This window comes from Ailuropoda melanoleuca, chromosome 20, assembly GCF_002007445.2.
Source record: "Ailuropoda melanoleuca isolate Jingjing chromosome 20, ASM200744v2, whole genome shotgun sequence".
Lineage (NCBI taxonomy): Eukaryota > Metazoa > Chordata > Mammalia > Carnivora > Ursidae > Ailuropoda > Ailuropoda melanoleuca.
Window position 1 is genome coordinate 12,401,329 of NC_048237.1, and position 27,243 is coordinate 12,428,571.

At 39.9% G+C, this 27,243-nt stretch overlaps 1 protein-coding gene across 1 annotated transcript in view; it reads right to left on the reverse strand.

The window, feature by feature from the left end:
* The window catches only part of SNX6 (sorting nexin 6), a 48,021-nt gene extending 23,011 nt beyond the window's left edge, over positions 1–25,010 (reverse strand). The window contains exons 1-6 of the mRNA XM_019803324.2: positions 24,916–25,010; positions 11,747–11,873; positions 11,308–11,412; positions 10,413–10,523; positions 7,483–7,604; positions 5,192–5,315 (exon numbers count right to left, since the gene is read on the reverse strand). Of these exons, the coding sequence (XP_019658883.1) occupies positions 5,192–5,315; positions 7,483–7,604; positions 10,413–10,523; positions 11,308–11,412; positions 11,747–11,749 (465 nt within the window). The 5' untranslated portion in view covers positions 11,750–11,873; positions 24,916–25,010. The remainder of the gene's footprint in view (positions 1–5,191; positions 5,316–7,482; positions 7,605–10,412; positions 10,524–11,307; positions 11,413–11,746; positions 11,874–24,915) is intronic.
* Positions 25,011–27,243: the final 2,233 nt, after the last annotated feature.

Sequence of the window (27,243 nt, forward strand, 5' to 3'; positions counted from 1 at the left end):
GGTGATGTAAAGAAGTAGACACATTCCTAATATAGTAAGGGAGTAAAACAGACAGGATTTGCCGTTTCCCTAATAGGAACCGGAAGTAGGAAGAGTAATGAGTAATTTTTAGGGTTTTTGTTTTTTTTTTAAAGATTTTATTTACTTAGGGGTGTCTGGGTGGCTCAGTTGGTTAAGCGTCTGCCTTTGGCTCAGGTCACGATCCTAGGGTCCCGGGATCGAGCCTCGCATCGGGTTCCCTGCTCAGTGGAGAGCCTGCTTTTCCCTCTCCTGCTCCCCCTGCTTGTGCTCTCTGTCAAATAAATAAAATAAAATAAAATAATATAAAATAAAGACTTTATTTATTTAATTTATTTAAGAGAGATTGAGAGAGCAGGTGCAGGAGCAGACGGAGAGGAACAAGCAGACCCCATGCTGAATACAGAGCCCAACTCGGAGCTTGATCCCAGGACCCTGAGATCATGATGTGAGCCAAAATCAAGAGTTGGTTGCTCAACTAACTGAGTCACCCCAGCACCTTAGTAATTTTAGGTTTTAAGGAATTGGAAGGTGGTGGCACCTTCTTTGAGACAGAGGACACACAAGAAGCATGGGTTTATTTTGTATTTTTTTTTTTTTTAAGATTTTATTCATTTATCTGAAAGAGAGAGAAAGCACAAGCAGGGGGAGCGAGAGAGGGAGAAGCAGGCCCTCCGCTGAGCAGGGAGCCTAATACGGGGCTTGATCCAGGACCCTAGCATCACAACCCAAGCCGAAGGCAGACGCTTAACCTACTGAGCCACCCAGGTGCCCCGGAAGCATGGGTTTAAAGAAGAGATAAGCTGAGGGTAAAATGCCAAAAGGACATCTAAACACAGGTTTTCATGAGACTATTTAATAAAGAGGGCTGGGATTCAGAAGTGATACAGATTTGTAAGTTAATAGTATATTAGAGTACCTGTAGCCACAGGAGTCAATGACATCACTCAGGGAGAACTGATAGAATTAGAAATCTAGAGGAACTTTTTTTTTGTTTTTTTTTTTTTACGATTTATTCATTTATTTTAGAAAGAGAGCAAGTGGAGGGGTAGGGAGGAACAGAGGGAGAGAAGCAGACTCCCCTCTGGGCGTGGAGCCTGATGTGGAGTTCCATCCCATGAACCCAAAATCACAACCTGAGCCAAAATCAAGAGTTGGACACTTGGGGCGCCCGGATGGCTCAGTCGGTTAAGTGCCTGGCTTCAGCTTAGGACATGATCCTGGAGTCCCAGGATCGAGCCTAGCATTGGGCTCCCCGCTCAGTGGGAAGTCAGCTTCTCCTTCTCCCTCTTCCCTACCCCTCCTCGTGTTCTCTCTCTCTCAAATAAATAAATAAAATCCTAAAAATAAAAAAAAAAAGGTTGGACACTTAACCGACCGAGCTACCCAGGTGCCCCCACAGGAACTTCTAAACTTCTGGAGGAGTCAGTGAGGAACCTAGGAAGCATCAGATTTAAATGAATAGATATACAGAGGGAAAAACTCATGAAGGAGACTAGGAAGAAGCTACAGAGTTAAGAAGAAAACTCAGTCAGAAGAGATCCCAAAGATACAGGAGTACATGGGATACAGGAGAGCTAGAACGGTATCTTCATCAAAGTGGAAAGGCACAATGTGATACATCATATTAACAGAATAAAGGACAAAACCACATCATCTCAATAGCTATACTTCTTCATAACAAAAACATTCAACAAACTTGGAACAGGAGGGAACTTCAACTTGATAAAGAGCATCAATGAAAACCCCACAGCTAATATCATACTTAACAGTGAAACAATGAATGTTTTCCCCCTTAGATCAGAGACAAAACAAAGATGTCTGCTCTTGTCATTTCTATTTTACATAGTACTGGAGGTCCTAGCCAGGGCAGTTAGGCAAGCAAAGAAATTAAAAGGGTGTCCAGATTGGAAAGGAAGAAGTTAAAAAAAAAAAGAAAAGAAAAAGAAAGCTAATACATGAGTGTGGCTGCCACAGTTGCTGAAGGCTTGGGGGGGAGACACATGGAGTTGCAGGATTTGATTTCTGCCTGGCTTCCACTTCCCAGTGAACGAGGTCATTTGCTCATCAAGAGGAACTGCTACAAGTTGAAATGAGCTTTTATGGAAAATGGGAGAGAGCTGTTTAAAGTCATAATCTTCTTTTTTTTTTAAAGATCTTATTTATTTATTTGACAGAGATAGAGATAGCCAGCGAGAGAGGGAATGCAAGCAGGGGGAGTGGGAGAGGGAGAAGCAGGCTCCCAGTGGAGGAGCCTGATGTGGGGCTCGATCCCAGGACTCCAGGATCATGCCATGAGCTGAAGGCAGACACTTAACCACTGAGCCACCCAGGAGGCCCTAAAGTCATAATCTTGTTACAAATGATGGAGCAGGCAATCTAGGCTAGATGAGAAAGAAGACAAGACAAAAGGGCTGCTAACAGGGTCAAAATGCAGGAGAGGTCAAAGGTTTAGATGTACCAGTGAGTCAAAGAACAACCAAAATAGGAATAGGGAAAAAGAGAGTTGTCTGTGTTTGAAGTCTACTAATACTATAGAGTTTAAGAACTCAGACATGAGGTAGGGTCCTGGGTGTGGCCACTGATAAGGTAGCAAGAACTGAATGGACACTAGGGTGTTAATTAGGTTAAATATTTAACCTACCGTTAAGCAGACTCAGACTATACCTAGCAGAAACAGAGAAGGTACACAGCTACCTAAGTAAAGCAACACTAAAGGCAGTAATTCCTTACAACACTGACTACTTCTCACACAACTAAATGCTAGAACAAGCTTTTCCAGGCCTCCTAGATGCTCCATGGCCTTTTTAGACTTCAAGCACCCTGGCCCCACTTCAACAGCTCATCAGTCCCTGACCCTCTGAAACTTAGATAACAAAATAGCACAGACAGATTGCTTTTCCTGCCCCAGTGAAGTGAGTAAAGATCTGAGAAACATCATCAGAACAAGATTAAGAAAAACTTTTTAGTTTTGGGCCTATGATCTTCTATAACCCGTTAATGTACTTGCTATTAATTAGTTACGTATTTTAAAAAGATTTATTTATTTGAGAGAAAGAGAGAGAACATGCGTGCATGGGTGGGGGGGGGCAGAGGGCGAGAGACTCTTAAGCAGACTCCTTGCTGATGTGGGGCTCAATCTCACAACCCTGAGATCATGACCTGAGTGGAAATCAAGAGTCCAACGCTTAACCAACTGCACCACTCAGGTGTCCTGCTACTAATTATTTGCAAAACACTTTCCTGTCTTTTTAGAATTTCTCCAAAACACCATATGCTGATACTAAAAGGGTTATTACAATGTATCACATCATTATCTCTATTAAGCATGTATTAGTTTGGGAGGAAGAAAAATCTACATTGATGTGAGAAAACTTATGAAACCCTAAGATTTCTGAAAGCTATTTCTAAAGCTGATCTATACAATTAATAATCACTCACTTATCATTTTTTAAAAGGATTTTATTTATTTATTTGAGAGAGAGAGTGAGTGAGAGAGAACAAGCAGGGGGAGAAGCAGGGGGAGCGGCAGGCAGAGGGAGAGGGAGAAGGTTCCCCACTGAGCAGGGAGCCTGACTCGGGGCTCGATCTCAGGACTTGGGAATCATGACAAGACCTGAAGGCAGAGGCTTAACTGACTGAGCCACTCAGGGGCCCCTCATTCACTTATCATTTTAACAAATACTTACTTGTCAGCCACTATTCTAAAGTACTGAGGATACAATAGTGAAAAATTAAAGCTTTACTTTCAGAGAGCTTATATTTTAGTAGAGGGAGACAAATAATAAATATACAAATTTTAAAATACATATATATATATATATATATATATGCGGCGCCAGGTGGCTCAGTAGGTTGAGTGTGTGACTCTTCATTTAGGCTCAGGTCGTGATCTCAGGGTCCTGGGACTGAGTCTTGGGACTGAGTCCTGTGACAAGATCTGCTTGAGATTCTCTTCCTCTCCCTCTGCCCCTTCCCACTCCCTGCTCTTGCATCTGCTCTAAAATAAATAAATCTTAAAAAAAAAATACAGATATGTAATTTCAGATAGCACTAAGGGATCTGGCAATGGGATCGAGTACGTGGAGCATGAGGCTCCTTTAGCACAAGCGGCCTTGAGCTGATAATACCACACCTCACTGTATACCTATGCTGCTCTACCAATTACTATTAAGGTTTTGGTCCAGGCCATGAATAAAGTTGAGGAAAAACAAACACATAACGGTAAAAAATTGATGACAGCATTCTATATCATGTGTTCTTAGGCAATTCTACTCGCGAATTATTTTTGCTTTTTATAATTCATAATATAAAACCAGCATTCTTTACAATTCCTAGTTACAAACGACCAATGCCAGTATCACATACCACATGTACACTTGTGAACGTACCCATGCTTAAGTGCTATGTTTCTGTGATCCTGAGTTACTTCATACCCTTTTAAAAAAACGTGTTCTCTCTACTGCTAGACTTAGGACATTTTATTGTCATTGTCATGTCCACTAAAACCAAACCAGAAGGCCAAATTTATATATACAAAATTCTTTGATCTTGATGTTGACTTATAAGAAAACTGGCACCATGCTACATTTCTTTTTTTGCTAAAATTAAGTTAATTTTGTCATCCAAATATAAATCCCAAGATCCGTATTGCCCACCCATTAAACATTTTTTTGCCGGTACTGTGAAGGAAGAAATCTTTAAAGCTCAATCGCATCAATTTTTCTATTTGCACTGTAACAGTTTCCAGGCAGGGAGGGAGGAAGATTAGGAGCAATCGCACTGTAGAAGGTCAGTGAAAGAGATCAAAAGTCAATGATTAACTCAAAAATAATCTGGAATTCTTTAGCTTAAACGCCTTGCTGGGGTTCCCCATAAGGTTTCAGAGGACTCCAAACTCAAATTTAAGAAACAATCAAGTTGATAACCCTGTTCCTTAAGAAGTTCACGGTTCAGGATGAAAATCAATATCCCATGTAGTAACCTAACTTACCGTTATTTCTTCAATTAATCTACTTAAATTCTACTGAAGTACCTTACTACCACTACAGAAGTGTCATTTTAAACTGCCTTGAAATATAAGAATGTTACAAAAAAGGGTCATTTCACTATTCTCTGCCTTTTCTAGTAACTCTAAAAATAAGCTTTGATCACTACTTTGATCAATACTCACATCTTGATTATATTCCAAGAAGACATGAAAATTTAAATCTTTTCTCAAAATAGGATGTGCAGCCACACGACATAGGAACACTTCATGCATTGCAACAGTCTTCTTGAATATTGCCAAGTATTCACTAGAAACAATATACAAAATTAAAGGTAAAACACCTCATCAACTAGAAAATCATCTGCAACAATTTTTTCAACAAATACTCTGAATTATACTAAATGCAAAATTAAAGATACAAAGATATAACCCATGTAAACAAAGATTTTAGTTGAACTGTTAATAAAATATGTAAAACCCAGCTCTGAAAAGGCTTCATGCTAGTTAATAGTATTTATTATATTTAAATGTTAATATTTTTAGGTTTTATGAACCTTTCTTCCTATGCAAATTGATGTTAAAGGTAACTACAGAGGGGCTTGTTTTCAGCTCCAGAGAAAGTATACTACAAATTATCTGATACAATCTTTACGACTCAATTTCTAGATAATTATTGCACTTAAACACCTTTATACCAAAAAAAAAAAAATCCAAACCTCAGTAAACATATTTTTGACATTAACATTATTTTCATCTAATGACCCAAACACACAAGAAAAAAGCATACCGTGGAGACTAATTTTTGTTATTACATTGAAAAACTGTGTTTAAAATATTTTAATATCATCAGTGAATCACAGCGATCATATAGTAATACATGTCAGTTGGAAAAAAGAAACACTCAAGGAAAAGGCCCAATATTCTTGCTTCAACTACGTGCAAGGAGGATAAATTTTACATACCAGCAAACCAGCAGGACCAATGTTGGGAGAAGTTTGATCTCTGTGAGGGTAGTCATTCAGTGAAGACAAAAAAGAAGGATGCAGAGGATGGAGGTAGCAGTAGAATAAACCCAAGGTTCTCTGTTATCCAACCCCTAACCAGACCACAAAAGAATCATGATCAGGGCCACTGGAAAACCACAGATTCTTTCATATTAATGTGCTCTGCTAATTTCCAGTTTTCAGTCTTATAACTATAAAAGTATAGATCTCTGTCTGCTCTCAGACTATGGCTTGCACCCAGCATGGACAAAAGTCTTAAAATACCTGACACCTTACACTTTGACAAAAGAGATCTACTTTGCTAATTTATCTTGTCAAATGAATTTAGCGTTCTGAAGAGGAGTCTAGCAGCCATGTGGATATATGCTTAAAAGCTGCAACTAAGTGGAAGAGGAGAAAAGCAAATGCATGAAGAGGAGAAATTACCAGAAAAAGAGTGATGGAGGTGACGATGATGATGCAAGGAAAGTATCTCCTTGTATAGTTCCCAAAATACAGAAAAATAATATACTGCAAATCTAATATTACTTCAAATGTTAATAAAAGGGAACAGATTTGGTATTTTTAGCAAGTATGCTAAAAATAAAATAGAAACTATCTCAAAATTTTTTCAAGGATTTAATACATTTCTAGTATATGTGAAACTAATAATCATTTAATGAAAAACATTTTAAAACTATTCTCTTGTTACTTTGCTCCTATTCTTTTTCCTTCACCCAGAAGCCAGAGGCAGAAAAAAGGAGGGCAAAAATTACACACACACGCACACATACACACACATATATTTTTAGAAAAGAAAACAGAATATATGCAGAGTTGCTCAATGCATATTTCTATGAGAAACAGAAGTTTGGGTAGTATGCACATATCTAAAAAAGAAAACCAGGTTGGCAATGACTAAGACCTTGTAAATAAAAAAAACAAAACAAGTTACATTCTGCTTTAAAAAGTCATGTTTCCGGGGCGCCTGGGTGGCACAGCGGTTAAGCGTCTGCCTTCGGCTCAGGGCGTGATCCCGGCGTTATGGGTTCAACCGAGCCCCACATCAGGCTCCTCTGCTATGAGCCTGCTTCTTCCTCTCCCACTCCCCCTGCTTGTGTACCCTCTCTCGCTGGCTGTCTCTATCTCTGTCGAATAAATAAATAAAATCTTTAAAAAAAAAAAAGTTTTACATATTGNAGTCATGTTTCCCTTTCCACTATTTTTTAATAAAGTTTTGGATCCTCTGTTTTCAATTTCCAGAGTCTAATTAAAACATTAATTTAAAGAATTTTACAATGCAGATAATTATTCTATAATTTTCCTGTAGGCTCTGATCATGATCATTAAAACTGGTTGTTTGGCTTAAACCTGCATCTTTCAGAAAGGATCACTGTGGTGAAACGATGAAAAGGATAGGACATCAGAGAGCACAGAAAAAAGGCATTAAAACAAACACAATTAACAAAAGCAACAACAAAAATCACATACGCTTCCAGTTCTTGTTTCATCTTTGTGAATTCTTCCTTTGTCATGGACCCTTCTCCTTCTCCAAGCTTCTGCAGTTTTTCCCTTGAAGCATCAAAGTCAGGTCTTGGTGGTGCTGGTGGGATCTGTAAGAGAACCAAGTCACTAATTTAAAGACAATTTTCTATTTCACAGCAGTTGTACTACTGCCACCATAAAAGACTGTCTCTGGGAGAGCTAAAGACATCATGAATGAACACGACACCAGGAATATCCCAATTCAAGGTAGAGAATTTGATTAGGTCCTTTGCGCCAAGGGAGAAATACAGCAGAGCACTATTTTCTAGTATCAGAACGCTAGTTCCCAAGCTTTAATCTGCAGATTCCTATATGGCAACTTAGAGTCCTCAAATGTATATGCACGTTAAGCTCTAACTACACACTAAAAGAAGATGCACACTATTTTTCAGAAGTATGTAAATGGTTTGATTAAATATAAATATATGTTTTTTAATTAAGGAATTCATAGGAGCTTTATGCTATTCTGTTTTTAAAGTTCATGAATGCCAGCAGTATTGATCCAGCAAGGAATGTTAAAACACGTTAAGCTCTAACTACACACTAAAAGAAGATGCACACTATTTTTCAGAAGTATGTAAATGGTTTGATTAAATATATGTTTTTTAATTAAGGAATTCATAGGAGCTTTATGCTATTCTGTTTTTAAAGTTCATGAATGCCAGCAGTATTGATCCAGCAAGGAATGTTAAAACACGTTAAGCTCTAACTACACACTAAAAGAAGATGCACACTATTTTTCAGAAGTATGTAAATGGTTTGATTAAATATAAATATATGTTTTTTAATTAAGGAATTCATAGGAGCTTTATGCTATTCTGTTTTTAAAGTTCATGAATGCCAGCAGTATTGATCCAGCAAGGAATGTTAAAACACGTTAAGCTCTAACTACACACTAAAAGAAGATGCACACTATTTTTCAGAAGTATGTAAATGGTTTGATTAAATATAAATATATGTTTTTTAATTAAGGAATTCATAGGAGCTTTATGCTATTCTGTTTTTAAAGTTCATGAATGCCAGCAGTATTGATCCAGCAAGGAATGTTAGAGCACGTTAAGCTCTAACTACACACTAAAAGAAGATGCACACTATTTTTCAGAAGTATGTAAATGGTTTGATTAAATATATGTTTTTTAATTAAGGAATTCATAGGAGCTTTATGCTATTCTGTTTTTAAAGTTCATGAATGCCAGCAGTATTGATCCAGCAAGGAATGTTAGAGCACGTTAAGCTCTAACTACACACTAAAAGAAGATGCACACTATTTTTCAGAAGTATGTAAATGGTTTGATTAAAATATATGTTTTTTAATTAAGGAATTCATAGGAGCTTTATGCTATTCTGTTTTTAAAGTTCATGAATGCCAGCAGTATTGATCCAGCAAGGAATGTTAAAAAGGGTTCCTAAATTGGAGAAGTGTATCAGAAGCCAAAAGCACTGACTTCAAACCAAGAGAACAAGACAGGGTTTAATGACTAGTATCATTCTATTCACTCACAGTGGGTAAGTAACACTTACCTTAAATAAAAACATAAGAATTAGAAGAGACATATCATTCAAGCGAAGGATAAAGAAGTTGTTTACCTTAAGAGGAAGAGCCTACAAGTAGGAACTGTTATCAGGAAATGATGGGAAATAAAGTAAGAAAATAAGAAGAACAGATAAGTAGGGGAAAGCCAAAGAATGAATACAAGAAAAGGGCGATGCTTGAGGAAGGCAATAGGGAAGAAAGCATCAAGTACAGCTGAGTACACACTCACTGATGCCTGTACGCCGCATCTACTATGTGCCAGGAATGATGCTAAACAATGTGCATATAAAGATAAATAAGACGTGGTCTTTTTTTTTTTTTTAAGATTTTATTTATATGTCAGAGAGAGCACAAGTGGGGGGGGGCTGCAGGCAGAGGGAGAAGCAGGCTCCCCGATAAGCAAGGAGCCCGATGTGGGACTTGATCCCAGGACCCTATGATCATGACCTGAGCTGAAAGCAGGCACCCAACCGTCTGAGCCACCCAGGCATCCCTAAATAAGACCAGGTCTTGATCTTTGAGGAGTGTTTAGCCTGTAGAAGGACATGGTAGTAAGAAAATGCCATTAGACAAGATGAGGAAGAAAAGGTGGAAATAAGATGGGAAGAGAAGGAGCTTCCAGGTTGGCAAAGACACTGACATGCTGGAAGCTGGAAGGTGGTACACTGGACAGGGCATGAAAGTTCTGCACCAATCCCCTCTCCCTGTACCTTGTCCTATGCATCTCTTCCCTTTGGGCTGTTCCTGAGCTGATCCTTTATATAGACTGGTAATTTTTTTAAAAGAAAAAGAAAAAAGAAAGGAAAAAAAAAAAAAAGAATGCACTGCCAGTTGTCCACCAAATTCTGAGTTATACAAAGAAAAAGCAAATGACTGAAAAGGAGTGGCCACAAGGATGGAGATAGAACCAGATCAGGATGATTTCAAGGAGATCAAATGAAACTGAATTTCAGGAATCTGAGTGTGGTCAACAGCTGAGCACAACATCTGATGCAAACTTAGATTAGATAACCTCTTCAGGAACCCGCCAACTCTAAATATCTGTCTACCTAAGGATTCAAAACTGGTATGATTTATAACACCCCCTTAATCTCTAGGAAAAGCCCATTTCAATTCCAATCAACAGTAAGAATTTAAGTTTAAATGAAGGAGCATAAGATATCCGTATCTCCACACTCAAACCAAGACAATTCAGGATAAAAGGTGGTAGTCAACTGTGTTTTGCAACTGACAATTTTTAAAAATCACGCCGTTCACTAAAATGCTAAACAAGATTTGACACATAACAAAGTATCTAAAAAGCTCCTAGAAAGTGGGATTAAAATGGAATCCCAACACTTACAATGTAACCCGCATAGTCTTCATTTTCAACGAAGGAATCATGAAGCCAGATAAATTCCTCATGTTGTCGAACAACAGAAAACTCATTTTGCTTAAAATTTGGCAATGAACTCTGCAAAAAAAAAAAAAATCAAAATTACACTAAACGGCTTTTAATAAACATTTTTAATCTTGTTTTCTTAAATTAGTCTTATATGAATGTTTATTGGTACTTTAAAACTCCATTATGAAAACTCTGAGACACCCAGAAAAAAATTATCCTGGGATCTCTGAGAAAGTAAGTTGACAGCCTCTTATTGTATTGTACTGCTACCGTTACTTAACAGTTATTAATATATCAAACTCAACTACTCAAAGGTAAATAAATCTATGATCTGAAAATGTGCCTTAGAACTAAAATCCAAGAAGAAAATAATTTGTAAGACAGTAATTTATTTGTTTTAAAATATTTTATTTATTTATTTGAGAGAGAGAGAGAGGGAGGGAAGGTGGGTGGGTGGGGGGAGAGGCACAAGCCTGAGATCATGACCTGAGCCAAAATCAAGAGTCAGAGGCTTAACCAACTGAGCCACCCAGGTGCCCCGTAAGACAGTAATATAATTAAAAGAACAAAACTGAAAACAAGAATAGTGAAACATGTTAATAAGTCTAGAGAAAATTAAATTTGCATTACATCTAGGTTCTGTGATTCTTAATTCTTAAATGTTAATCTTTAAAAACTACATTAAAAACAAGTACATTCCCTAAAACTGTTAAAATAAAAGCAATGAATTATAAACTAAAATATGGTTTCCTTCTAATTATGTTCAAAAACCGAAGTTCTAGTTGATACATGACATATGCAACATTTGCACAATAAATAGTTAAAATAAGAACAAGGACGAAATCACGTTTACCTTTGTGTGAACAGTGAATTTTACTTTATCTCTCTCACTAAGAGCATCAGAAATGTCCACCTGCAGAGCAGCATCACTCTGAAGATCTACGTTTATTGCTTTAAGCTAGAAAAAGATAATACCTTAATGAAAAATTCTGTGAGCTTATATAGAATTCTTTTCTCAGACATTAAGATAATGCAAAAACAAAACAAAAATAACAAAAGAATCTTAACTCCAAGAGGTACTCAAGTTCATTTAAGCCTCATATATATTTTGGGAGGCAGGTGCTTTGGGTATGTTATTATCTTAATCAATTTTCATTCTATACCATTCAACTATGCTTTGTATGAGTCAACGTGCTAACAAGGATTCATTATAATGTCACTCAAAAAGTAAACTATTTTTTCTCTCTTCTATTCTCTGCCATTGTGGTGTGTGTGGTTGACTTGTTCCTCACCATGGACGGTAGCAGGGAAGTCTGGAAGGCACCCTAACCTAGGAGCTTGGATGGCCTGGGTTTGAATCCCATCGCTGCACATTAATACTCTGATTTGGGTCTTCTCACAAGACCCGTCAAGCAATTCCTGGACAAGAAACAAAAGCAGAATCGTCCCATTCCCCAGGGCATTCAGATGAAAACTAGTAAGAAAATCAGGTACAACTTCAAGAAGAGGCACTGGAGAAGAACCAAGCTGGTCTATAAGGAATGGCACAAATATTTATGCTGCATGGTCACATACCCATATCCTCTTGCTCTATAACATCACTGCTACCTGAGCAATGGACACGTTTTATCAGGGAAATGATTCTTCTCTGTTACTATGCTTCTGCACCAGTTGGTTGGTTCAGTAATAAATTTGTGAGACCTTTTGTTTGAAAAAAAAAAATACATAAACTATCTTCCAAGAAGATGGTCCATTAAAGTTCAAGTGTTCAAAAATCAAGGACAGTATTAAACTTTTCTTTCTTTTTTTTTTTTTTAAGATTTTATTTATTTATTTGAGAGACAGAGAGAGCATGAGAGCAGGGTGAGGGGCAGAGGGAGAAGCAGACTCCCCACTGAGCAGGGAGCCCGATGTGGGGCTCAGATGTGAGGGCTCAATCCAGGGACTCCAGGATCATGACCTGAGCTGAAGGCAGACACTTAACTGACTGAGCCACCCAGGTGCCCAGGAAAGTATCTACCTTTTAGAACAAGAAAAATAATGAAAAGAATATTGGCTAGGGGTGCATGCGTGGCTCAGTCAGTAGGGCATCTGCCTTCTGCTTGGGTCATGATCTTGGGGTCCTGGGATCGAGCCCCACATCAGGCTCCTTGCTCAGTGGGGAGCCTGCTTCTCCCTCTCCCCATCCCCCACTCACACTCTCAATCTCTCAAATAATAAATAAAATCTTAAAAAAAAGAATATTGGTTAATAATTTTAACTCTATTGCTTAATTCAGGAATACACAATGAAACTACTAAACACAGTTAAATATATTACATATAACATATGTAAAATGCTAAGAAAAATGGTAACATAATACTCAACTACCGCCTGTGATACAAATTATTTTTTTATTTTTTATTTTTTTAAAAAAGATTTTATTTATTTATGTGACAGAGAGACAGCCAGTGAGAGAGGGAACACAGCAGGGGGAGTGGGAGAGGAAGAAGCAGGCACCCAGCGGAAGAGCCCGATGTGTGACTCAATACCGGAACACCAGGATCACGCCCTGAGCCAAAGGCAGACGCTTAACGACTGCGCTACCCAGGCGCCCCTCACAAATTAAATCTCACATTTTACTCTACAAGCTTTACTACATTCAAAGAATATGTTCTCTATTTAGTGCTTTCATTTACTTATCGTTGAGATTTCTTTACTTATAATTCTTTAAAAAAAAAAACAAAACTCTACACCCGAAGTGGGGCTCAAACTCACAACCCCAAGATTAAGAGTCACATGCTCCAACGCAACCAGCCAGGTGCCCCTCTACTTTATAATGCTTACCATTAATTCTATTTATAATTCTTAAATTTCATCAATTTTTCTTCCTTTTAAACAAATATACATTCTAAAATGTTTGACTAATTTGGAGCTTATTAAAAAAAAATCAAATACACTAAAAGATGATAATAAAGTCTTAGCTGCAAAGATATGAAATATTTAAAGTCTAATTAATTACGCAGCTTACTTCAAATATTGTAGTTGTAAAACCCAGGGCTTATTTTGGGAATCTCACCTAGTCATTGGCATTTCATTTTTTTTAAAGATTTATTTATTTGTCAGAGAGAGAGAGAGAGAGAGAGAGAGAGAGAGAGAGCGCGAGCGAGCATGCATGGACAGGGGGAGTAGCAGGCGGAGGGAGATGCAGGCTCCCCGCCGAGCAAGGAGCCCAATGCGGGACTGGATATCCAGGACCCTGGGATCATGACCCCAGCCAAAGGCAGATGCTGAACCAACTGAGACACCCTGGCGTCCCATCATCAGCATTTCAAATTTTAATTACGATGTAAATGGAAAAAAAATGCTGGAAGCAAAACTGTTTATACTCTCCGAGCTGTCATGTATTTAAAAATGCATATTTGGGGCGCCTGTGCAGCGCAGTTGGTAATCATTTGACTCTTGATTTCAGCTCAGGTCATGATCTCAGGGAGGTGAGATCAAGCCCTACTACCCGCTCTGTGTAGGGAATTCTCCCCCCCCCCCCCCCCGCCCCCTTCCTGCTTGCACAGGTGCACGCGCTCTATTAAATAAATCTTTTTAAGATTTTATTTATTTGTCAGAGAGAGAGAGAGAACATAAGCACAAGCAGGGGGAGTGGCAGGCAGAGGGAAAAGCAGGCTCCCTGCCAAACAAGGAGCCAGACACGGCGGGGGGGGGGGGGGGGGGGGGGGGNGGGGGGGGGGGGAAGGGGGCCCTCTATCCCAGGACGGAGATCAGGACCTGAGCCGAAGGCAGTTACTGACTGAACCACCCAGCCACCCCCTGGGTGCTTGTTAAAAATACAGAACCCCAGGCCCTACCACAGACTTATAACAATCTTCAGAGATTCTTAACCATAGAAAACAAACAGGGTTGCTGGTGGAGAGGTGGATAGGGGGATGGAGTAACTGGAAGATGGGCATTAAGGAGGGCAAGTGATATAATGAGCACTGGGTGTTATACACAACTGATGAATAACTGAAACTAATGCTATACTGTATGTTAATTAACTGCATTTAAATAAAATCAAAATTTAAAAAATCTTCAGGAAAAAAGCCTTAAAAACTGTGTTTGAGGGGTGCCTGGGTGGCTCAGTTGTTAAGCATCTGCCTTCAGCTCAGGTCATGATCCCAGGGTCCTGAAATCGAGCTCCGCATTGGGCTCCCTGCTTGGCGGGAAGCCTGCTTCTCTCTCTCTCTCACTCCCCCTGCTGGTGTTCCCTCTCTCGCTGTGTCTCTCTGGCCAATTAATAAATAAAATCTTTATTTTATTATTATTATTTTTTAAGATTTTATTTTATTTATTTGACAGAGACAGCCAGCGAGAGAGGGAACACAGCAGGGGAGTGGGAGAGGAAGAAGCAGGCTCCTAGCGGAGGAGCCTGATGTGGGGCTTGATCCCAGAATGCCGGGATCACGCCCTGAGCTGAAGGCAGACGCTTAGCGACTGAGCCACCCAGGTGCCCCTATAAATAAAATCTTTAAACAACAACAACAACAACAACAACAAAAGAACAAAACTGTGTTTGGGAAATCTAGCCTAGAATTATAGAGTTGCTTTACCTTTACAGTCTGTCAAAATTTCATCTCAACTGCTAATATTTTTAATGATTATATAAAACAGTGTTGCTGGATTTCATATCTATATGTACATTTTTATTTTCAGATTTAACTGTTGCATTATCAATGTGGAAACACACTTTTCAGGATTTCTACATCTGAGTAATTGTTATTGATCTTCCAATTTCAGATTATTCCAAATTATTATTTCTTTCTTCTATTTCCTTATGCCCATATATCACATACACCCCCCCCTTTTTCGGACAGTACACTTGGCTTTTTAAAATTGTAACTTTTAAAAAATAACATTCTTATATATTTACTGCTTTTGTTCTTGGATGCTTTTTAGGGATCCCTTACATACATGAAATGCAGATTTTAAGTATATAGTTTGAAGACAAATACACAGGTTACTTCCCTGTGATCATAACCACAATCATCCCCAGGAGTTCCCTCCTTTATGTTTCTACTCCTTTACTTTTCACCTCTTCCGTAAATTCTCTTTAGTATGCCTTATTAAAGCTCGCAGCCATTCACATATTGCCTTAATGGCCATTAATCTAATCTATCAATGTGTCTTTTTCATTCTTTTTTTTTTTTAAGATTTATTTATTTATTTGACAGAGAGAGAGAGACAGTCAGTGAGAGAGGGAACACAAACAGGGAGAGTGGGAGAGGAAGAAGCAGGCTCCCAGCGGAGGAGCCTGATGCAGGGCTCGTTCCAGAACGCCGGGATCACGCCCTGAGACGAAGGCAGACGCTTAACGACTGAGCCACCCAGGCACCCCTGTCTTTTTCATTCTTTTAGCAACTATATTCTAGAATTGATTTCAGCAAAAGTGCAGGAATCATAAATGCAGTCACAGCAAAATGCTGGTGGTGAGATTGTGACTCCTTCAATTTATATTTCATAGTAAAGTCAAAATACCAGCTGAACTGTTCATCCTGATATTGCATCTTTCTACAGTCAGTTCTGGCATACACTTCATACCTCAATTATTTTTTTTTTCCATTTCCTGAGCTTACAGAGAAAAGGAGACATAAAGGAATTATTTTGTTTGGTAATAAGATTTGCTTCACACACATTAGGGTTTTTTTAAAAAGTCCTGTTTCTAATAACTAAGATGTATAGTGGAAAAGCCAGACAATAAAATGAAATCATCCCCCACATAAACACAAAATTTCTACTGAAAGCTAATCTGCTATATTTCATCAAATCTAGATGCATATTTTGCACATCTTAACATTTGAAATAGGAATGCCTTGTAACTGTTGACAAATTTCAGTTTAACTGAAAATATTTTTTCTTTCTTGGTGGTACATAAAAGAAAGTATACCTTCCAATCAATTGTTCCTTAGATTTGATAAAGTAACATATTGTAAATTTAGTGTTAATTACATTAAATGTACAAAAGATTTTTCAGGCGTATTTTCTTTTTTCTTTAAAGTTAATAATGTTAGAGAGTTTTTATCAAGGGAAAATGAAACCAAAAAACTTGTGATTCGCCAACATTTAATTAACTGAAACTACTGAGGTCGCTGTGAGGAAATTCTCATTCGATGACATTCACTGGTTTAATCCTTATCTAGGCTGATAAACTTTGTATTCTTTTGTCAGAGACTGACTAGGTTAAACATTTGTGTCAAGGTCAAGAGAAAGACTTGGCAGGGAAAATGGATTAAGCAACATAAATACATATCAATAAAAGATAATTTAGGGGCGCCTGGGTGGCTCAGTTGGTAAAGCATCTGAGTTCAGCTCAGGTCATGATCCCAGGGTCCTGGGATTGAGTGTTAGCGGCAGGCTCCGGCAGGCTCCGGCAGGCTCCGGCAGGCTCCGGCAGGCTCCTCACTGAGCCGCCGAGAGGGGAGTCTGCTTGTCCCTCTGCACTTCCCTCCCCTTGTGCTGTCTCCCTCAAGTTAAAAAATAATAATAAGATAAAGACACTGCCCTATTGCTGATTAATTTTCCACATATAATTTAGTAAAGAAGACATTCACTACTAAATTACTATACTGACTCACTTACTATAAAGTATCTACCCTAGAACATTCCTAAAAAATTAGTTGTTCCTCTTTTGGCAGAAAAACAAATGTACAGAGATGAGTGGACGGTGGAGGAAGAAAAGGAAATTAACTCTATCGCAATAGCCTCCCAACTGGTGTCTTGCTTCTACCTTTTACCCTCTTCAGTCTATTCCTTACAGAGCTACCAGAAGATCCCGTGAAACTCAAGATCATTCCTCTACTCAAAACCTAAGGGGGTACCACTTGGAGAAAAGCTGAAGTCCTTACAGGGGTCTCCCAGGCCCTACAAAATTTGTATCTGACACCCTCTCTCAGGCTAATCGACTATTCCTCTGGCTCACAGGGGCATGCTGCCACCTCAGGAGTCTTTGCATTTACTGCTTCCTCTACCTGGAATATTCTGCCCCCAGATATCTATCTGCATAACTCACTCCTTCATTTTCTTCAAGTATTTACCAAAATGTCACCTTCTCACGAAGGTCTTTCCTGGCAACCCTAAGACTACAGCTCAACTCCCCTCCACTCCCAAACAATCCCTATCCCTCCCTCATTTTTTTTCATACCACTTGTTTACCATCTACTAGATTTTATTTTTTTAATAGCCCTCCCAAACTAGAATGTCAGTTTTGTGAGGACACAGATTTTTGTTTTGTTCATCGCTATAGTTCTAGTGGCAGACTTCAATAAATACATGTTGAATGGAGAGAAGGGTAGGAAGAAAGGTGGTAATCATAACTGGGCTAAGATACTGTAATTACAGTATAACCAATGGAAAACCCCTGAGACAGACAGAAGTAAATTCCATTAGGCTCACTAATTTAGGACAAATTTTAAATCTGTTTAACTCCTAGCTCAGATAGGATTTTGGAAGTCCTATAATATACCATTTCTATTATTATTTTATAGCAGTCAACTCTGTGGTTGATTATATACACATTTTCTGGAAACTAGCATATGCAACCAGATTTCCTCTCATACACTGTACCAGAAACAACAAAACGTTACTAGGGTCACATGATATGTCACTCCAACGCCTTTTTTTTTTTTTAAAGACTTATTTATTTACTTTAGAGAGAAAGCACGTGCACACAAGGGGGCAGACGGAGAGGGAAAGGGAGAGAACCAGACTCCCCACTGAGTGCAGAGCCCAAGGTGGGGCTGGATCTCAGAACCCTGAGATCATGACCTGACCTAAAATCAAGAGTCAGGCGCTTAACTGACTTGAGCCATCCAGGAGCCCCATCCAATGCCTTTCCTGATGGTCTCACAACTCCTACTGCTCTTTTGCCATACCCAGCTTGCAAATTCTCATAATTGGTATTAATCCAATCATCAACTCTCTGCTTTTACACTTTAAGCTGCTGAGTGTGACTAGATAAAGTCCTAACTGGCATTTGCAACCAGATTTCCTCTCACATACCATACCAAGACACAATAAAACATTACTACGCTATTACTAGGGTAGTACTAACGGTGTCCACAGCGGAATTCCCTCCAAGTCAAAGTTAATACTTTACTCTTTAGTCAATATACTAATATGCATTTATTTAATAAACTTTTTAAAAGATTTTATTTATTTATTTATTTAAGAGACAGAGAGAGAGAGCGGGAGAGTGCGCGCACACAAGCAGGGGGACCTGTAGGCAGAGGGAGAAGCAGGGTCTCCTCTGAGCAAGGAGCCTGATGTGGGACTGGATCCCAGAACCCTGGGATCATGACCTGAGCCAAAGGCAGCCACTTAACTGAATGAGCCACCCAGGCGTCCCTTTAATGAAAAAAGATTTATCCACTTACCTGAGAGAGGGAGAGAGCATGAGTGGGGGGGTGGAGCAGAGGGAGAGGGTAAAAATCTCCAGCAGATTCCTCACGAGTGCAGAGCCAGCCTGAAGGGTGGGGGGTGGGGGGTGGGTGTCTGGATCTCATGACCCTGAGATCATGATCAGGATCAAAATCAAGAGCCAGGCGCTTAAACAACTGTGCTACCTAGGAACCCCTTCCCTGTACTTTTAACCAAATAATCAATTTTTTATCTTGTTTTAATAGATTTCAAACAACTGTCCTGGGTATTGTGGAGTACATTAGGTGAACAAAAAGCCTTGCCTTCAAGAAATCGGTATTGAGGGAGACAATCAACTTTATGTAATAAAACACAAAATTAAGTACTTCCCATTCTCTTTTTCCTCACCAACTGTACTCTGTGTACAATTTAACCTTATCAACACTTCCCGTGCTGTGACCTTTCCATACGTCTGCAGTCTGTTACCCTCTCTGCTTCCCTCCTCTTCCACTCCACTGCATGATACGTCACTCCGATACCTTTCTTACTGGTCCCGTCAACTCTCATTGCTCTTTTTTGCCATACTTAGCTTGCAAATTCCCGCACTCAGGATCAATTCAACAATCACCTTTGCTTTCTGAGCTGCCGGTGTGGCTAGAGAAAAGTCACTTAAAACCACTCAACACTCCAGAGTAGCTCTGCTCAGCTCTCTTCCGATTCCCTTCAGCAACTACTCCAAACTTTTACCTCCTCAACCGTCTACATTTCCACCCCCACTCTCAACAAGTGACCTGGTTTCCCACACCCCAACAAACATTTGCAGCTGTTTTGCCCTCAGACCTACCAATAAACTCTCCTACAAATAAATCTAACCTCATCATCTTTTCCACTTTTTCATAAGCAGTGTCCATCTGTCCACTGAGCATTTAATTGTGCTCTCTGCTTCATGACTGCTCATACACTGCTCTTCTCAAGGTTAGACTCAGTCTCACAAACCCTTCACACACTGAGTACCTAATTTCCAAATCCACTAACTTTTTAGTCTTCTTAACTTCTCTGCAGTATTTTGCCTCGGTGGTCATTCTAATTCCTTTAAACTCTCTCAACTTTTGGGAACTTCTCTCATATCCCTCCTACCTCTCTCAGCCCTGTCAACTGATCTATTTCTTTCCTATAACCCTTAAATGTTGGTTTCCACAGGTGCTATCTACCCTGAGCAATCTTAGCCATTCTCGACTATAACTCCTAAATATTTATCAGAAACTCAGACCTCTTATTCTAAATTCCCAATCATACTTTCCCATTACCAACTAGACATATCTGCCTACAAGTATTCACTTATTAAACACCCGAGTGCCTTTGATGTGCAAACCACTGTCCTAGGAGCTAGGGATAGGGCAGTGAAAAGACACAATCCTCACCTTTACAGATCTTTGGCAGGAAAGGGATTAGATACTTTATAGGCACTTCAAATCCAACATATATGAAACCAAACATATTATCTACCTAACTCTATTCTTCTCTCCTGTTCCTCATTTTCTCCTTCTCCTCTGCCCAGCCCATGTACTTATACAGTCACTATACCCTATCAACTCTGTCTCCTGAACATCTCTTTGCTATGTCCCTTCCTTCATCCTCTCTTCCACTAATTTATTTATACCTTCATTTTTCATCTGGACTGTTACAATAGCCTTCTCTTGTGAAAGGAAGAATCAACCCACCCTCCACATCAGTGTAATCTACAACGCTATTTTCATCTAGGCATAGGTCTTTCCCAGCTTAAAATCCCCAAGGGCTTCCCACTGCCTGGAATCTTAATTATTATGCACTTTACACTCAATCTACACTATCCATTATCTACCCTTGCTTCCTGTGAGAACAAGTGCTTCACGTGGAACCAAATTACCCACCCAGGCTATCCACTCTGCTGGCAAGCCTCCCCCTTCCCTGAGAGCCTACAAAATCCCTGGTCAATATTTAAGGCTTAGCTCATTTAGGTGATAGCACAGCAGTTGAAGAGTGCCAGACCTGGAGCTAGACTGCATGAGTCTGAATCCAGCTCATACTGGCTGTTATAACCTTCAGCGAGTTATTTAATCTCTCTGAACCTCAGTTCTCCTTTCTAAACTAGAACAGTAGCAGCTACTTAACAGAGATTTGAGAACTGAGTTAATATATGGGAAGTACCTGGCCCACAGTAAATACTACAGCAGTATGTAGCTATCATTACGTCTTCACTACTTCCCCTTCTCCCAAAGGCAAACACTCCCTCCTTTGTACTCCCATGGCACTTTATGATAAGTTTGTCACTATACTGTGATGGTCTTAGGACAGGAACTTTCTCTTTTTCCTCTGCCAACATTCATCTTATCCTCTGCCAACATCATCAAATGTCACATTTTTATCTAAAATAACTATCAATAAATGTGGAATATGCTCAAACTAAATGCTGCGTAGGTACAAAAGAAAATGCAAATATCTGGTCAAGTCTTCAAAGATAAATCAAATGTCAAGTGAAAAAAAAAAAGGTGAGGGAAAAAAGCATTCTACCACATTAATGAGCATGCATAAAGCAGACATTAAAGTGCCTGGACAACGACAATCAGACTAGAATATGTCTAGCGGGAAAGATATACTGAGAAATGAAGCCAGCCTGAAAGTGTCATGAATGGTGTTTAATGCTAGCCCAAGGAGTTTGAACCTTACTGCAAGAAGAACTGGGTCCAAGTAAATACTTTAGACTAGTGTCGATATATGATTTAGTCATTTAAAGTTAGGTAACTTTAAATAATGTGAATTGGATTGGAAGGTAGACAGAAACGAGACGCAGACCAATGACAGGTACTGCTACAATCCAGGCAAGAAATAGCAAGGACATTAAGTGGGGGGCCATACGAATGAAAGATGGGATAAACAACATTTTTGAGATGAAATTAACTGGCCTCAGGGACCTGTGGGTCGGTGCAGTGCTTGCCTTTGGCTCAGGTCATGATCCCAAGGTCCTGGGATCGAGTAACGCATCCAGCTCCTTGCTCAACAGGGAGCCTACTTCTCCCTCTGCCTGCCACACCCCTGCTTACGATCTCCCTCTGACAAATAAATAAATAAAACCTTAAAATAAAAAAAGGAAATTAACTGGCCTCAGTGACTACTCTGATATGGAGATGAAGGATAGGATTCAGAGGTTTCTTGACTGCAAGACTGACAAATGATAACATGACAAAGATAAGGAATAGAGAGGGAGGAGCAAAGCTAGGAGTCCAGGAGAGGTGTAGTTAGTTACTCCACCTGAAGTAATTCTGAAAACAAACGTATTATTTAGAATTCAAATCAAATGCTAAGAGAATTAAGCCAACACACTGGCACCCACTGCTCTTATTTAACAAGCACATCAGAGCAAAATGTGCCCAGTTCAAAGGGCTCATTTGTTTACTAAATAATATGTTACTGTCCTTCATTTTGGGGAAAAATAGCCTATTATGTAGAGGTATGGCTGAAGAGTGGCCAGTAATTTTCAATATTGTGTATTTCTTAAAGCCTGCTTTTTCTCACAAAACAACATTTTCTTAAGACTGTAAGATTCTCTCCTGTAACAACATTTTCTTAAGACTATAAGATTCTCTTCTGTTCCAAAAATCATGATGAAAATTTAAGGCTGCTTAAAAATGTATTTAAAAATATTGACTTAAATTTTGCAGCTCTGTGTGAAATGCATTATTTCTGAATCTATGATTTATACCAAAATTCCTATTGATACATGCACTTCATGCTTTTTCTCTCTCAAGAGTTTCTTAAAAGGCTGAACAAGTTAACCTAAACTAAAAGTACAATGTCTAGAAGTTCTAATTATGGCAGTCCACTTCTATCAGAACAAACACAATATAAGGAAATTTAAACAGGCCAGATATTTCTGTTCCTGAAATGATGGAACAGCAGGGTAACTGTGCAGCTGTAATCAAACTTCAGTGCACAACGGAATCTTCTTGGGTGCTTGCTGAAGTAGTGTATGGCAATTACACTGGATTTTAAAAAAAGAAAAAGAAAAAGAAGTACTAAAAAAAAGAACTAATTATCTGTCCTTGTCCCTACTTCAGGAGATTCTGATTTACTAGGGCAGGACCCAGAAACTTTTGTTTTTCAAACACTCCAGGTGATTCTGAAGCAAATGTTTCAAGGCCACTTTGAGAAATACTTGTACTGGCTCTGATATCAAAAACATGGTTTAGTTTAAAGTCCACCTCTCCCACTTTTTGGTTGTGTGACCTTTACACCGCTTACTTAGTTTCTCCAAGGTTCATATTTCTTATCTGTAAAAGGTGAATACAAAAAGTTTCACAAGGATGATGAGAGAATATAATGAAACAATGCTTATACAGTACTTAACACAGTGCCCACCTATTACTACTATGATTCAACCAGTTCCACAGGACAAAAATAAGGAAGAACTGGACACATTCACATATTCACCATGACAGTCTAAATGCTTTGTAATTCATAGTAATGTTTTTTCCATTTCTTTCTGGTCAGGCACACTCTTTGTCTCCCTTACCCTTTAATTTTGTAATACATGAAAAGTTTTTGGACACATTATATAAGTGCTTCGAGTTTCATAAACAAATCTTACCAACGCATAAGGCAATCAACCCAAATATTAACCAGAAAATGCTCTGCTTTTCATTAACATAAGTGCTCAAAAATTAATACTTTTACTTAACATTAGTCAGATTTTACAGAGAGCAAATCCTGTTTGCTTTTTCTGGTAGACCACAAAAATGGACGCAAAGTTATCTAAGTAAAGAATGCCAACTACTTTATACTTAGAAAAATCAGTTTAATTGTACTATAATCAATTCATCTCCCTTCATTACACAACTCTACTGGCTTTCCTATTTTAAAATCCAAAATGTAATTTTTAAGTGTCCACCTAACACTACTGTCTTATCCCAGAAGACAGATACACATCTACACAGTTTTTAAAAACTCATTAGAAACTAAACTTTTTAGAAATAACCAGAAATCCTATATGATGCTTTCACACTAACTAGAAATTCTAAATGATGCTTTTGTGTAAACTGAGAAATTTATTAAAACATCATTTATAAAAGTATGCAAGTATCCTTACCATTTGAAAACTTTATAAAGCTCATCAGTTAATATGAACTACATCTTTAATATCCTACAAGAATATTTTATCACCTGCCAAAAATCGACTAACTGATGTATCTCTCACATTATCTAACACGAATAAGTAAAGGCAAAATGGAAAACTGAAGTGCAGGCTGTTAAATGTGATGGACCCAAGGAACCCTGATGAGCTGAAATCACCATATATCAATATTTTTCAAGTGCTCACTTGTACAAGGCACTATACAGATTACCCCCTTTCAGCCAAGGCAAATGGGGCGGCGGGGAGTGGGAGGGAGGAATCGGAGCCCTGGAGGCCCTTTCTTAAGTGGCAGGCAATTGGTCTCAAACCACTACCAAGGGAACTCCGCAAAAGATTTATTTTTTGGACATTAAGAAACGTGAAGGTACCGTGAGCTTCCAGCACTTTGCAAAATCTGGTAGGATACTGGACAAGAGTTAAGGTTCAGCAACTGTAAAATTCCTTGCAAAGGGATAATTTAGAAAAAGCTTGTACTGTATCTGTTTTAGAAGGTGAGAAGAGTGGGCGGCAGCGGTCCACAACGGGAGAAAACTAAGGGTACCTCCACGAAGGTCTGAGAATGGGTTTTCATAGCCCCCCAAAGTGTCGAGGGCTGGGGGTAAGGATCCAGCTCCGGCCTCCACTTCCACTTCCCACCTGCGCCCCGAGCCGGGCGCGGGAGGAGGTCCAAGGGAGGGTCCGAGTCGGGGCGGGGGACAAGAAAGCAGCCGTGGTCCCCAGGAAATCAGAACGGAGCGGCCCCAAGGGAGGAACGAATGCAAGAGGGCGGGGCGCGGTGCAGCGAGGAAACCGAAAGGAGGACGCTGGGGTGAAGGTGCCGCGCGACCGGGGACCCTTCCTGGCACTACACCCAGGGGCCAAGGCGGGGGCGGAAGGGTCCCGTGAGAGCGAGAAGGCGGCAGAACTTACTCCGCGGTCCTCCTCCGAGAGGAAGTCGGGGCCGTCGTCCAGGCCTTCCTGCGGGGTCGCCCGGCCCGGCGCACCAGGGGAGAAGATGGGGTTGGNCTCGGCGCCGCTGAGAACACCCACCATCATGGCTGCTCCGAGGCGAGGGCCCGCGCAGGCGCGTACCGCACCGCAGGGCCGGAGGGAGCCGGCAGCAGCAGGAGAGGCGGGGCTGGTGGCGGCAGGAGGAGGCGGGGTCTCGGAGCAGCCTGCCCCGCCCCGCCCCGCCCTGGCGCGGAGGGCCGGGGGCCGTAAGCTGTAGGAAAAAGGAAGGCAGGGCCCTCCGCCCGAGGTTGAAGCACCCCAGTCGGAAAGGGCCCAAAGGCCCAGACCCACGTGGCTGCGAGCAGTCTCTGCTGGCCGGCTCTGACCCGGAAAGGGCCAAATGCCACCTGGGGAGCTGTCCAGTTTCCTTTCCCTGAGGGCTGCCGCGAAAAAACCCAAACAAGCGCCCTCCAAGAAGACACAATAACTCGCCTAGTTTTTGTATTTTGCCACACAGTAATTAATCACAATTAATATTTTGCCCATAGAAATTGTGGGAACTAAGGACCTTCACACAGTGAGCTGTAATCAAGCTTTTACTGTTGGTGAGGTAATAACCTCAGGGTTTAGGGCGCTAACGGTTGAGGACTATAAAAATGAGCTGTTCGTGTTACAAGAGTATTCCTTTCCTTTTAATGAACAAGTGCCTCCAGACCTACTCTAACTGTCCAGCCGACAGCACCACATGGGTGTCCACAGCAATTCAAAAGACGGGACAAAATCATTCCTTAACCTTTGCCCCATGTCACCTGTTACGCACGCGCGCGCGCTCAAAGGCACACGTCATCGTTGTGCTTCCAGTCACTTAATGGCATCAGCATCTTTACATTTTTCAGACCAGAAACCTCAAAGTCCTATTCAAATCCTTCCTTCTTCTCCCCCACTCGTCACACCATTTAGTAACAAATTCTATTGCGTCTATAATTGATTGTCTCATCTCTTAAATTGGTCCCAGTCCTCCCCCTCCTCCCCTCCACAGCAATTACCCTCAATATCTGTCTGGACCTTTGCAATACTCTCTTAACTCTTCTTATTTCCATCTCTTTCTCCTCCATTCTACATCCTGCTGCCAGTTTTCCTCCTAAGACACAGACATCGATGGTAAGGCTGCTACCCTGTTCAAAAATCTTTATAATCTTTATTACATTAAGGTCCAACTCCTCCGCCTAGCATTTAAGGCCCTCCACAATTAATTCTCTCCCTATTTTGCTAGACCCTCTGTCCTATCTTGTTGAATTGAGGCTCCCAAAACAATAATGTTAAGCTATTGTAGCTTTCATTTTGTATGTAAGGAGAACTGAGGCACAGAGAAGTTAAGTTACTGCCCAAACAAGTGTTATTCTCCAATTGGGTGGGAGGTGGCTTTATTTTTTTGTCTTTTGTTTCTTGTTTTCCAGTGCATTGTAATAACTACTAGAGTAGTGTTTTTCACTGGGAGTCATGCGGCATCATGCGGTGTCAGTGTAGTGGGATGAAGTGTCAGGAGGAATGTCCTGGTAATTTGCTGCTGATGAAAAGTGCCAATATTTCCTATTTTGTTTTTGGATTGTAGGTAATGCCTGTAGAGCTCCTGCTTCCTAGGTGGAGAGAGGAGTGGAGTTACAATTAATGAGCAGGGTTTGCATTCAACTGATAGGAGGGGAAGTGTGTCCTGTGGACAAAGATTGAGAAGTGCCACCTAGGACCACCTAAATGTTTCTGAGGGTTTCAACACTTAAGCCAAGTCTGGAAATACTGTACAGAAACACTCAAATTATCAAATGTCAAAACTTAGAAATCACTAGTTAAAAACAAGATTTAAAATATGAGCAGCCAAATAAAATTATCAACAAAAACATTTAGTAATTACTGGAGTTAAAATCAATAGCTGAAAACTCACACGAATAGAGAACCCAACCTTGAAATAATAAAGTTATTCATTAATACCTGAGCCTCCCTACCTGAGTAAAGGTCTCAAACTATATTTTGTAAATGATAAGAAGGAATTAACAGGAACTGATACTATCAACTATCAAAAGACAGTTACAGAATTTAAGGAATATCAAAGGAAAAGAAATTAAAATAAGCTCACATAACAGATTTTTCTGCTACTTATAAATCAAGAAGATATTAAAGCTGAGCCACTTCTCTAGTACTTTCTTAAAATAATTTATTTGAGAGAAAGAGACAGCACAAGTGGGAGGGGCAAAGGGAGAGGGAGAGAAAATCCCAGGAAGGCTCCATGCTCCATGGAGCCTGACATGGGGT